General features: G+C 56.1%; 2 protein-coding genes across 2 annotated transcripts in view; one reads left to right on the top strand and one right to left on the bottom strand.

Annotated features, from left to right (window-relative positions):
- The first annotated feature begins 260 nt into the window (after positions 1-260).
- On the top strand, positions 261-4,089 carry LOC120511568 (toll-like receptor 13). Its single transcript, XM_039728829.1, has one exon. It carries the CDS (start codon positions 351-353, stop codon positions 3,693-3,695), a length of 3,345 nt encoding a protein of 1,114 aa, XP_039584763.1. The 5' UTR covers positions 261-350; the 3' UTR covers positions 3,696-4,089.
- Positions 4,090-12,340: 8,251 nt separating this feature from the next.
- LOC120511570 overlaps positions 12,341-12,441 on the bottom strand; it is a 2,249-nt gene continuing 2,148 nt past the window's right edge. Inside the window, exon 4 of the mRNA XM_039728831.1 lies at positions 12,341-12,351. Within this exon, the coding sequence (XP_039584765.1) occupies positions 12,341-12,351 (11 nt within the window). The remainder of the gene's footprint in view (positions 12,352-12,441) is intronic.

The following is a 12,441-nucleotide window of genomic DNA, read 5'->3' as shown; positions in this document are numbered from 1 at the left end:
GGTGTGACGGGGGTCCCTGGGGTGTGATGGGGGTCCCTGGGGTGTGATGGGGGTCCCTGGGCTGCGACGGGGGTCCCTGGGGAGTGATGGAGTTCCCTGGGGTGCGACGGGGGTCCCTGGGGTGCGACGGGGGTCCCTGGGGTGCGATGGGGGTCCCTGGGGTGCGACGGGGGTCCCTGGGGTGCGTCTGTGGATGGAGGGGGTCTCTGGGCCCTGAGGGGAATCCCTGGAGCGGGTGCGTGTGAGTCCCTGGTGGGGACAAGGAGCCCTTGGGTGCGGAGTAGGGATCCTGGTGTTCCTGTGGGGGTCTCTGGGGCGTGGGTGAGGGGTCCCTGAGTGGGGTCTTTGGGATGGCGATGGGGTCCCTAGGGTGGTGGGGATCACTGAGCCCCGCGTGCAGTCCCTGGGCCTCGAGGGGGCTCTCTGTGGTCCCTCATCCCGGTCTCTCTCCCGCCGCGTGCAGGATCTGCCCGTGGCGAGGCAGGATGTGCCCCGCCCTGCTGGTGGCGCTGGTGGCACTGGTGGCGCTGCCTGCAGGGCTCCTTCCCTACGGCTTCCACAACTGCATCCAGGCGCCGCGGGATCCCGGGCTGTTCCGCTGCATCCAGCGCTTCCTCAGCACCGTGGAGGCGGCGGTGGGCGACCTGCCCTCCACCGCCACGTCCCTCAACCTCTCCGTCAACATCCTGCGCCGGCTGCCCCCCGGCGCCTTCGCCCGCCTGCCGCGGCTCCGCGTCCTCGACCTGACCCACAACCAGCTGCAGCTCCTGGCCCCCGGCGCCTTCTGGGGGCTCTCGGCGCTGGCCCACCTCGACCTGGCCAACAACAACATTTCGGTGCTGGCCTCGGGCGTGTTCACCGGGCTGGGCAACCTGAGCACGCTGCGGCTGGACCGCAACCCGCTGCAGGAGGTGGCCCCCGGGGTGTTCCGGCCGCTGGCCGCGCTCAGCTCGCTGCGGCTGCGGGGCGGCCGGCTCCGCGCCCTGGAGCCCGTGGCCACGGCCGTGGGGAATCTGACGCGCCTCGAGCTGCTCGACCTGTGCGGCAACGCGCTGGCGACGCTGGGCCCGGGACTGCCGCCCGCGCTGAGGGTGCTGCAGCTCTGCAACAACTCCCTGGCAGCTCTTTCGGGGGCCACCGCGGGGGTGGTGCCCGCAGGGCTGCGTGAGCTCGACCTGTCCTACAACAACATCTCGGACCCCACGCCGCTGTCGGACCTGCGCCTCAACAACCTGACCACCCTCCGGCTGGCTGGCAACCCGCTGGACGTGGCGCAGGTGCTGCGCGTGCCCGGGGTCTCCCCGCGCCAGGTGGATGTGTCAGGGCTCCGGGCGGGCACGGGCGGCCTGGAATTCCTGTGCCAGCAGCTGACAGGACAGCGGCTGCAGTGGCTGCGGCTGCAGCACATGGGGCTGGCGTCAATGCCCGACGGGGCTCTGGCCGCGTGCCCGCTGCTGAGCGCCCTGGACGTGTCTGGCAACCGGCTGCGGAAATTGGGCTGCGCGGGGCGGCTGCTGAACCCGGGGCAGCAAGCGGCGCTGCGCGAGCTGGTGGCCGAGCACAACTTGCTGCAGCGGCTGCCGTCGTGCAGAGGGGCCCCGGTCCTGCGGCAGCTGCAAAACGTGTCCCTGCGCTTCAACCGCATCCTGGTGGCCGGCGCGGGTGCCTTCGACAACGCGCCGGCGCTGCGGCAGCTGCGGCTGGACGTGAACGAGCTGGCACGGCTGGACCGCGCGGCGCTGCGTGGGCTCGGCCAGCTGCAGCACCTGCGCCTTGACAACAACCTGCTCATGGACCTGCTGCCCGGCTCCTTCGCCGACCTACACCAGCTGGAAGTCCTCAACCTGCGCAACAACCGCGTGGCTGTGCTCTTCCCCGGCGCCTTCCAGGGGCTGGACCGCCTGCAGACCCTTGACCTGGGCGGGAACAACCTGAAGCACTTGGCAGCCAAGGCGTTCCAGGGCCTCCCGCGGCTTCTCCGGCTTTACCTGGACCGCAACCGGCTGCTGGAGGTGAGGGCGGCCGCGTTCCAGCCGGTGCAGCTGACGCTGGGCGTGCTGGACCTGAGTGCCAACGCCCTGCGCTACCTGAGCCGACGCCTGCGGCAGCCGCCGCCCTTCCGCTACCTGCACAACCTCTACGACCTGAAGCTGCAGGGGCAGCAGCCGTACGGGATGCGCGTGGTCCCACAGCGCTTCTTCCAGGGCCTCAGTGCCCTGCGCTGGCTCTACCTGTCACGGAACTCGCTCTCGGCCATCCCCGCCGACGCCTTCGACGACCTGGCACGGCTGCGGTACCTGACGCTGGCCGACAGCAGCAGCGGCATGGGCTACCTGCCCGCCGGCGTCTTCAAGAACCTGAGCCAGCTGCACAGCCTGAACCTGGAGAACACGGGACTGCGCGGCCTCGGCCCCGAGGTCTTCGGCAACCTGACGCACCTGAGGGAGCTGCGCCTGGCCAAGAACGAGCTGCGCACGCTGGATACGGCTCTGACCACGCGCCTCCCCGCCCTGCGCTACCTGGACCTGCGCAAGTGCCCGCTGAGCTGCAGCTGTGCCAACGCCTGGCTGCCCGCCTGGCTGGCGCGCGGGCCCGTGCAGGTGGTCTACCTGTACAACTACACGTGTGGTGAGAGGGGCGGCGCCTCCACGTACCTGCACTGCTTCGACACGCACGTGTGCTACCTGGACATGGGGCGGTACCTGTTTGCAGGGACGGCGCCGGCCGTGCTGCTGCTGCTGGTGCTGCCGCTGCTGCACCACCGCGCCTACTGGCGGCTGCGCTACCAGCTGTTCCTGCTGCGCGCGTGGGCACGCGGGCGCTGGCGGCGGGAGCAGCGGCGCTACGCCTACGACACCTTCGTGTCCTACAACTCCGGGGACGAGCGCTGGGTGCTGGAGGAGCTGGTGCCCGAGCTGGAGCGCGGAGCCCTGCGGCTCTGCCTGCACCACCGCGACTTCCGCCCCGGCCGCGCCATAGTGGACAACATCGTGGACGCCGTGTACAACAGCCGGCGCACGGTGTGCGTGGTGAGCCGCGGCTACCTGCGCAGCGAGTGGTGCTCGCTGGAGATCCAGATGGCCAGCTACCGCCTCTTCGACGAGCTGCGCGACGTCCTCGTGCTCGTCTTCCTCGAGGACATCCCCGAGGCCGAGCTCTCGGCCTTCCACCGCATGCGCCGCGTGCTGCTGCGGCGCACGCACCTGCGCTGGCCCCCCGAGCCCCCCGCACAGCCCCTCTTCTGGGCAAAGCTCCGCTGCGCCCTGAGCGCGGGGCAGGAGGAGGAGGAGGAGGGCAGGGAGAGGGCGGGCAGGGAGGAAGGGTGCCCTGGCACGGCTGGGAGCCCCGGGGAAGCTCTCCCGCAGGAAGGAAGCTTTCCGCCCCAGAATCGCCGTTTTTTATCCGGGGAAGGCGTCCTGGGGAGTAGGGGTGATGGCAGCGAGGAGGAAGAGGAGAATGAGGGGAGGAAGACAGGGGGCAGGGAGGGAGGCTGCCCTGACAGGACTGGGATCGCTGCGGAGGTTCCCCCTCAGAAGAGCAGTTTTCTGCCCCAAAACCACCAGCGTTTCTCTTGGAAATGTGGAGATGAAGATAACGAGAAAGAGGAGGAGGAAGAGGAGGAGAAGGTGGGGGAGGAGGAGGAAGGTTGCTGGGAGAGAGAGCGGCTGCTGCAGAGCGACCTCACCCTGGCGTAATGGGGATCCCCAGGGACATTCCAATAAAAAAATGTGGTTTTGTCCCAAAATCCCTGGTTATCCTCTGAGAAATGTGCGGCTGGGACGGTGGTAATGAGGGAAAAGGGGAAGGAGGAGGAGGAAAAGCGGGAAGCGAGACGGAGCTCAACGTTCAGGTGCAGCAAATGCTTCATAACTCAGTTCCTTTTCCCGGCACGTGGCAGCTGCAGCTCTTGCACAGCTGGGTCATCCTGGTGTTATAAATGAGAAGCTTCACTAGGCCAATATTCAAGCAGCAATCAATGTATTAATTAATATGGTAAAGTATGAGCAATACAGCGCTGGGTACAGCGGGGGAAATTTTCCCTCCAACTCCACACCGATAGTTGAGGCTTGCAGGTATTTATAGGGGTACTCATAAGCTTTCTCAGCAGTTTCTGTTCCCAATACAAACAATATTCTAAAATTATACTTCAAAAGGTTATTATTGAAAAACTCTTTTTAGCTACAAGCAGAAAGTTCCTGTCAAACAGCAACATCCTTAAAGCTTTAATTCGAATGTTCCTAAAAAGACTTATAAAGGTTAATTGTGAACAAAGGGTAGGTTCAAAGGTCTTCTTCCATGCTTTACTCCCCCAGTTATTTATTAAATTGTCTTTATAACTGTCCCATGGTTGGTTTCCACACATATCACAATCACAAATACACAGGTTGCTCTGTATGTACCTGACACGAAGCAGGGCCAGGTGGGTGAAGCCCCTGGGGTGTGGGGGACAATGGCTGAAACCTAAATCTGAGATCGAGCAGGGCCAGGTGGGTGAAGCCCCTGTGCTGTGTGGGACAATGGCTGAAACCTAAATCTGAGATAAAGAAGAGCCAGGTGGGTGAAGCCCCTGCGATGTGGGGGACAATGGCTGAAACCTAAATCTGAGATCAAGCAGGGCCAGGTGGGTGAAGCCCCTGGAGTGGGGGACAATGGCTGAAACCTAAATCTGAGATCGAGCAGAGCCAGGTGGGTGAAGCCCCTGCGATGTGGGGGACAATGGCTGAAACCTAAATCTGAGATCGAGCAGAGCCAGGTGGGTGAAGCCCCTGGGGTGTGGGGGACAATGGCTGAAACCTAAATCTGAGATCGAGCAGGGCCAGGTGGGTGAAGCCCCTGGAGTGTGTGGGACAATGGCTGAAACCTAAATCTGAGATTGAGCAGGGCCAGGTGGGTGAAGCCCCTGGAGTGGGGGACAATGGCTGAAACCTAAACCTGGGGATGCCTGGCAGATCAATTGCTTCACTCTGCTGCAACCTCTCCAAGGCGAGAGCTACGTGCTCACGGTGGTAGAAGGCATGATTGGATGGCTGGAGACCCATCCCCATGCATACGTCACTTCCTGGAACACCATGCTGACCCTTGAAAAACCCTTGAAAAACAAGCCCCGTGGCAAAGCAGCACCACTGAAGAAATTGACTCAAATAATGGGACTTTTTTAGAAAACAGCCTCACGAACACCTGGGCCCCGAGTCAGCTGAATGAACTGCTAAAAACCACCTCGAAAGCAATGGGTGCTGGGACCTTCAAATATCAGGATCTTCATTTAGCAAAGGCCACCTGGCCACCGAACACCTGCCAGGCTCTACCCAGCCGAGCTGGCCCTGCCCAAACAAAACACCCACACGCTGGAGAAGGGGATAAAATAGCCGTGGCGCACATGAGAAGCGAGCTAGGGAAAAGTGGATCAGTCCTGCCTTAGGACTTTTATCTATAGCCTATCATAACTACTACAATTACCATATTCATGTTAGTATTCTCCAATCACTAAAGGTTAGTACATTACAGTTTAAGCTAGAAGTTTTTTCAGTTTTCTTGCAGTGGAAAATGCTGAGACCTTTTTTCTACTTGCAACATTTGCTGACTTGTTTGCGTGTGCTGTCTTTCTGCTTGGTAAAAACATCTTCTTGTTTGAGGTGGGTTTATCCTTTGTTCTGAGTCATAAAAACCCCCTTCTAACTAACATACCCTTTGCCTCCTTGGTTATCCAGCAAGACTGGCTCAGCAATTCTTTTCTTCTATATCAAAACTTGCTTCCATCTCTATTCCTTCCTCAGCTTCCACATTCAAAAATCCTTCTGCTAAGCATACACATCTGTGACACTTTCTCATCAAACTTTCATCCTTCCCAACGTGAGAGTGCACACTTTCTAAGGCCCTCGGCTAGCTTCGGTGGAAGTGAGGAAAAGCTGTCTTCTGGGAGAACTGGGTTTACAGGAGCAGGGAGATGGAAGATCGAGGGAGCCAGAAGGCAGAGACAACTTAACAGGGTGACGGTAACTCATAAAGGGAGGTGGGTACGAAGGTGGAGCCTGGTCTCCAACCAATAGAGGACCGGGGGTAGTGGGTAAGGGGATACAGACAACTCAACTCATCCAATCCGAGGTATCCTGGGGAGGGGCCCCTGAACCAATCACTCGACGCCCTAGAGAGAAGCTTCTGGAAGAAAGGGTCAGGTTGCTGAGTGACACTGAGGGAGAGAACAAAGGATACAGTGGCTGCTGGGGCAACCGGGGAGGAGATAGGGAAACTCAGAGGGGTTCAAGGGAGGAGAACCACTCTTAATGTAAGGGAGAATGGGACATACCAACTTACAAAGCATAACTTAATTAACTACTACTGGACCCCAAGGTTTTAGTGAAGCCTCTGGGCTCCTATAAGGTGGCTTTTCACCTGATTCTTGGGAGAAACTTCTGGGCTTCTTTCCTTTTTTGGGGGACAAAGGCTGGCTTTGCCACTCTGTCATTGGGGGGCACTCTCCTGCACTCCTACAACTGCTGATTAAGAACACAACCCAGCACAAACCCCTCCATGGCATTGTCTTAGCTCAAGGACCTTGGTGCATTTCGTGGGCAATGCAGGAGGATTTCACTCTGGGTGAGAATAGTCTGTGATGTTGAATTGTGTAAAACTGGGCGCTGAACGGCACTGCCGCTGTGTGCCGTGAGTCCCGTATCAGCGAGGATGGATGGCTCCAGTCGTGAGCTCCTAGTGCTGCAACCAGCCAACAGCACCACAGCCCTCCTGCCCCGGGGGACATCTGGAATGGACAGAATCACAGCCGTGCACTAAACCAACTCAGCAGACATCTTAGAGGCACAGCCATTCACAATGGAAATTATACCCGTGCTTGTGTATAGATATATTAAAAATATATATTATAATATATATAAAATATATAATTATATATATAATATATATTTATTATAATATATAATTATATATAATATATATAACACATATTATATTATAATATATATATTATATTATATATATAAAATATGTGTGTGCATGTATTTAGTGGGAAGGTATAAATAGACGGTACAGAAAGAGGAGCAGATACTGTCCTGGCTTTGGACAGGGTTTTGATGTGTTTTGTATCACCTCACCTTTTTGTCAGGGGTGGGGGAAAGGGACTCTATCTGGCTTCTAAGAAAGACATGGCTTCTGGATGAAAAACATGATAAAATCTGCCATTGTTCGTTGTCTTGGGGTCCCCACGGAGCACTTTGCATGTGAGTTACCTTTTATTGTATAATTTTCTTATTAATATTGTTGCTGTTACTGTTTGTTTTCTTATCTCATGGCTGTATACATTAAATATTTCCTACCTCAACCTGTAGTTTTCACATTTTGTGCCTCCAATTCTCAACTCCACTCTGCCGGAGCAGGAAGGGGGAGCAAGCAAGAAGTATCTGGTTGGGAGAGCCTTGACGGGGGCAGAACCATTCCTAAACCATGACAGTTGCAAAGCAATCTGGAATTCCACGGTCCAAGCCAACAGCAACAGATCCTAGTGCAGGTTTTCACCATGTTACGATCCGGTTTAAACAGGGAACAGCAGAGGAAACTAAGTGTCTGCAATGAAGAGGATCAAACCCAGAAAGCTTCAAAATATACCCAAAAACATGATTTAAACCTAACAAGGTTAGATGTTGGTGCCAAAAATTGGCAGAAGGAAGTGGCGAAAAGTGGAGAGAGAGAGAGAGAGAGAGAGAGGGAGGGAGGGAGGGAGGGAGGAAGGAAGGAAGGAAGGAAGGAAGGAAGGAAGGAAGGAAGGAAGGAAGGAAGGAAGGAAGGGAGTGTGAGGAATGGACAGGAGTTAGGTAGAAACATATCACCCTTCTGGGGGTCCCAATGAGTCTCACGGGTCCCCTCCATCTGATCTTCTGGGTGGTGAGGGGCCACGTTGCCACGCCACACCAAGAAATATAAAGTCCGGTGGATAAATATATATTTTGGGCAGGTGGAAATGCTCGTGTGCCTCCCTCACAGGGGGCCCAACTGACACCATCCATAGCAACACTGAGGATCTGTTGCATTATGCTGCAGTGCTCCGGTGCAGGGTCGGGGCGGGCGGGGGGCAGTGTTTGGGGTGTGGAGACAGACAGGCTGCACCTCTCCCCTGGAGAGGTGTCCTGCTGCGGTGTGTAAAAACCAATAGCATCCCTTGAATGGGATATGATGAGATCTCAGACTCTCCTGGATTGAGAAATCCTCCTTGGTCATGGTGAGCTCCCAGCATGTTTTGGAATCCCATGCAGATCCATTGGGACCGACTGGTTTTCCCCCTTTGTACCACCCCTGCTTTTCCCCATAAAACCCCCAGTTTCTGCCCTGCTCATGAGGGAGCTGTCACCTCCAGCCTTTGCAGGGTGCTGGAATAAAGGCTACCTCTGTGGAGCTGCTATACGGTGCTCCTGTCTCTGTGGTGTTGGCCGGGGTACACCTCGCAAGGCAGGGCTGAAACCACCAAGAGCTGAAATCACTGCCAAGAGCTGAGCTCCCTGCCCCGCGCTGGGGTTCCCCTGGGGCTGAAGGACTGCTCGTCGCTTGCGGGACCTCTCTCTGGGAAGGCTGGGCATCTGGGTCAAACATCAGACCCCGACCGGCTGCCCAACACCGGGGGGGGCCTCTGATGGGCCGTGACACCCTCTGTCCTTCATGCAGATGCAGCTTCACCCGGGGTGAAGGGGCCCCACAACGTAGATGGGTGTTAACTGCCTCTCACCAGAGTCTTTTTCATCACACACCCTAAACCTCTCTCCCCCCGACCCTTTGGTGTGAGGGTCTGTTGGAGTCTGGCGACTGATGGCCCTGGGGCTGCGGTCTCCACTCAGGTGTCAGGCCTGTGCTCCGTGCACATCCTCAGCCTTGAGCTGTGTCCTAGGGTGAGGTTATGATGCTTGTATCCCCAGTCGTGTGTTCTCTTAGTGCTGGATATCATGTTCTGTGCCTTCAAGACTGGCTCTGAAGAGCAAGGTTTGTTTGGGTTTGTTCTCAGCCTGCTCCCCCACGGCTGGCGGGACAGAGAGACGGGGCAGTACATAGTGCAGCTTTTGCTTTTTGCTTTGCTTTTTGTTGCTTGCTTTGCTCTTGCTCCTGCTTTGCTTTTGCTTTTTTTGCTTCTGTTAGTTTAGATAAGCAGTCCAGATTTTTTTCCCTGGACTGTTTTTTCCTTTCCCTTTTTGGAACCCTTCAAACCTGCTCTAGACTGGGACCTGGGAAACACCAAGAGTTTGCATCTGGTGGCTGCAGCAGCCATCCCCAGCGCCGGAGGGAGTGACAACAGAGCCACCACTCCCAGGACAGACTTTCTGAATTTGTCATCCTTTTCAGATCAGTGAAAGTGTTGTCACCTGGTGTTGCTCATTTTGTGTGCTGGGGGTGTTTTGCTTGTTAAATAAACAGGTTCTTTCCACTTCTCTCCGAGGAATCCTTCCTGAACTGGTGGCAGGAAGGGGCTGTGTGGGTTTGCTTTCTGGGGGGGCCCCTTTTGGAGGTTTTCTCCCAGATTTGCCCTAATCCAGGACAGTTGTTACTTTGTCTTATCTTTATCACTAAGCAGTGTAGGCCTTCAGTCGGTGCCCCATTCCGGGTGTGGTAATCTTCTCTGCAGCTTTTGCAAAACAGTTTTAATATAATACGCAAAAGTTCTTCATGAAAATGTTTAAGCCATAAACGATAACATTTCAGTCTCCAGCAGCAGTCCAGGATCACAAGTGGGCCAAGACTCGATCTAAATTTTTTCTTGGGCCAATGCAGTGGAAATTGACTCTCAGAATGAGCCAGCAAGTGGCTGCCGTGGCAACAGGACCTGCTACAGGCTGCAGCTCATGCCCACGGCAACCACTCATTGACTCTCAGAATGAGCCAGCAAGTGGCTGCCGTGGCAACAGGACCTGCTACAGGCTTCAGCTCACGCCCACGGCAACCACGCACTGACTCTCAGAATGAGACAGCAAATAGCTGCCGTGGCAACAGGACCTGCTACAGGCTTCAGCTCACGCCCACGGCAACCACGCACTGACTCTCAGAATGAGACAGCAAATAGCTGCCGTGGCAACAGGACCTGCTACAGGCTCCAGCTCACGCCCACGGCAACCGCTGGTGGCAATGGATCTCCATGGAGCTGCTCCAGGACCGGTGTCAGCCACGGGTCTTGGTGACGGGCCTGGGGTGACAGGATGCGGGAAAACGGGTCCCCCGTGGTAAAGAACGGGTTTAGATCAGCTGGGAACAAAAGTCTTCCCTGTGAGGGGAGTGAGGTCCTGGCAGGGGCTGCCCAGAGAAGCTGCCCCATCACTGGAAGCGTCCAAGGCCAGTCTGGACAGGGCTTGGATGTGTCCCTGGCCGTGGCAGGAGGGTGGGAAGCAGAGGCTTTTTAAGGTCCCTTCCAACCCACAGCATTCTCTGACTCTGTGATTCCATCAGTGGGGTGTGATGTGGGAGTTAAGAGTGCCTTGGGCAGAGCAACCACAAAACGCGTTTTCCACTGTGGGGTGGAAAGGAGGGAGCAGCAGAACTGCTCCCCTGGGCTGCTGCAGAGCACATTTTGTCCTTTTTAGGAGACCCATTGACAGAGTCCCTTGGGAGTCAGTCCTGAAGGGAAAAGGAATCCAGGAAAGGGGGAGACCTGATCTGCCACTCTTGCGAGCCACGGTGGTTTAGGTTCAGGCCACCTAATTCAAGCTGTACCCAAAAATGGATGCCTGCTGGGTAGGAATCGTGCCCCAGGCGCCTCCACCTGAGGGATTCAGCCCATGGAAAGGGACCTGGAGCAGTTCCTGAGGGACTCACACCCCCCAACCCATCTTCCCCAGGAGCTTTTCCATCAGGTTTTCTCTTGCTGCCTCTTCCTGAAGCAACGGAGCAGCCCGGGGGAGCACCTGGGGTCAGCCAAGGTCTCCCATCCCAACCTGCCCCACGTTTAGAATCCCAGGCTGGTTTGGGTTGGACGGACTTCAGAGGTCATCTCGATCCACCCCTGCCATCTTCCACTATCCCAGGCTGCTCCAAGCCCCATCCAGCCTGGCCTTGGAGCCAGCTGCAGCTTCTCTGGACACCCTGTGCCGGGGTCTCACCACCGTCACAGGGAGGAATTTCTCCCAGTATCCCCTCTAAGCCCTCTGACAGGAGAAAACCCTCAGCCTCCATCCTGTCCCCTGACTGAGGCGCTCCCCAGCTCTCCTGGAGGCCCCTCTCTATATTATATTTTATATCTCTATTAGATTTATACTACAGAGAGAGATTAATTTCTTCCAGTATCCCCTCTAAGCCCTCTGACAGGAGAAAACCCTCAGCCTCCATCCTGTCCCCTGACTGAGGCGCTCCCCAGCTCTCCTGGAGGCCCCTCTCTATATTATATTTTATATCTCTATTAGATTTATACTACAGAGAGAGATTAATTTCTTCCAGTATCCCCTCTAAGCCCTCTGACAGGAGAAAACCCTCAGCCTCCATCCTCTCCCCTGACTGAGGCGCTCCCCAGCTCTCCCAGAGGCCCCTCTCTGTATTTTATTTTATATCTCTATTAGATTTATACCTACAGACAGGAATTTCTCCCAGTATCCCATCTAAGCCTGACCTCTGACAGAAGAAAACCCTCAGCCTCCATCCTGTCCTCTGACTGAGGCCCTCCCCAGCTCTCCCAGAGGCCCCTCTCTGTATTATATTTTATATCTCTATTAGATTTATACCTACAGACAGGAATTTCTCCCAGTATCCCCTCTAAGCCCTCTGGCAGGAGAAAACCCTCAGCCTCCATCCTGACAGTTCACAGAAGCCCTCCCCAGCTCTCCTGGAGGCCCCTCTCTATATTATATTTTATATTTCTATTAGATTTATACCTACAGACAGGAATTTCTCCCAGTATCCCCTCTAAGCCCTCTGGCAGGAGAAAACCCTCAGCCTCCATCCTGACAGTTCACAGAAGCCCTCCCCAGCTCTCCTGGAGGCTCCTCACTATATTATATTTTATATCTCTATTGGATTTATACCTACAGACAGGGAGGAATTTCTCCCAGTATCCCCTCTAAGCCCTCTGGGAGGTGAAAACCTGCCAAGGAAGTTCACCACACGGTCTCTGCTCCTGACTCCCGTGAAATCTGGACGTGCAGGAACGTTTTTCCTGCAATTTCCCTGGCTCCAAGAGGGACCACGGCAGTGGCACAAAAAGCGGGGAGGGGGCTTGTCCCTCCCCCACACTGGCAATTCAGTTTTGATTCCAGTTTTAATTAAAACCTGAACTGTTGATGATTCTGCCTCAGGGTCTTTCTCCACATTGTGATCACGCCAATCCCAGCAGACACCCTCACGGACCCCCCAGGGACACCCAGGACCCTCACAGACACCCTAGGGACACCCAGCACCCTCATGGACCCCCCAGGGACACCCAGCACCCTCATGGACCCCCCAGGGACACCCAGCACCCTCATGGACCCC

Source organism: Passer montanus, unplaced genomic scaffold, assembly GCF_014805655.1.
Source record: "Passer montanus isolate IOZ18808 unplaced genomic scaffold, ASM1480565v1 scaffold662, whole genome shotgun sequence".
Classification (NCBI taxonomy): domain Eukaryota; kingdom Metazoa; phylum Chordata; class Aves; order Passeriformes; family Passeridae; genus Passer; species Passer montanus.
Note: the sequence above shows the minus strand (reverse complement) of the source record. Positions and strands in the feature narration are given on the sequence as shown.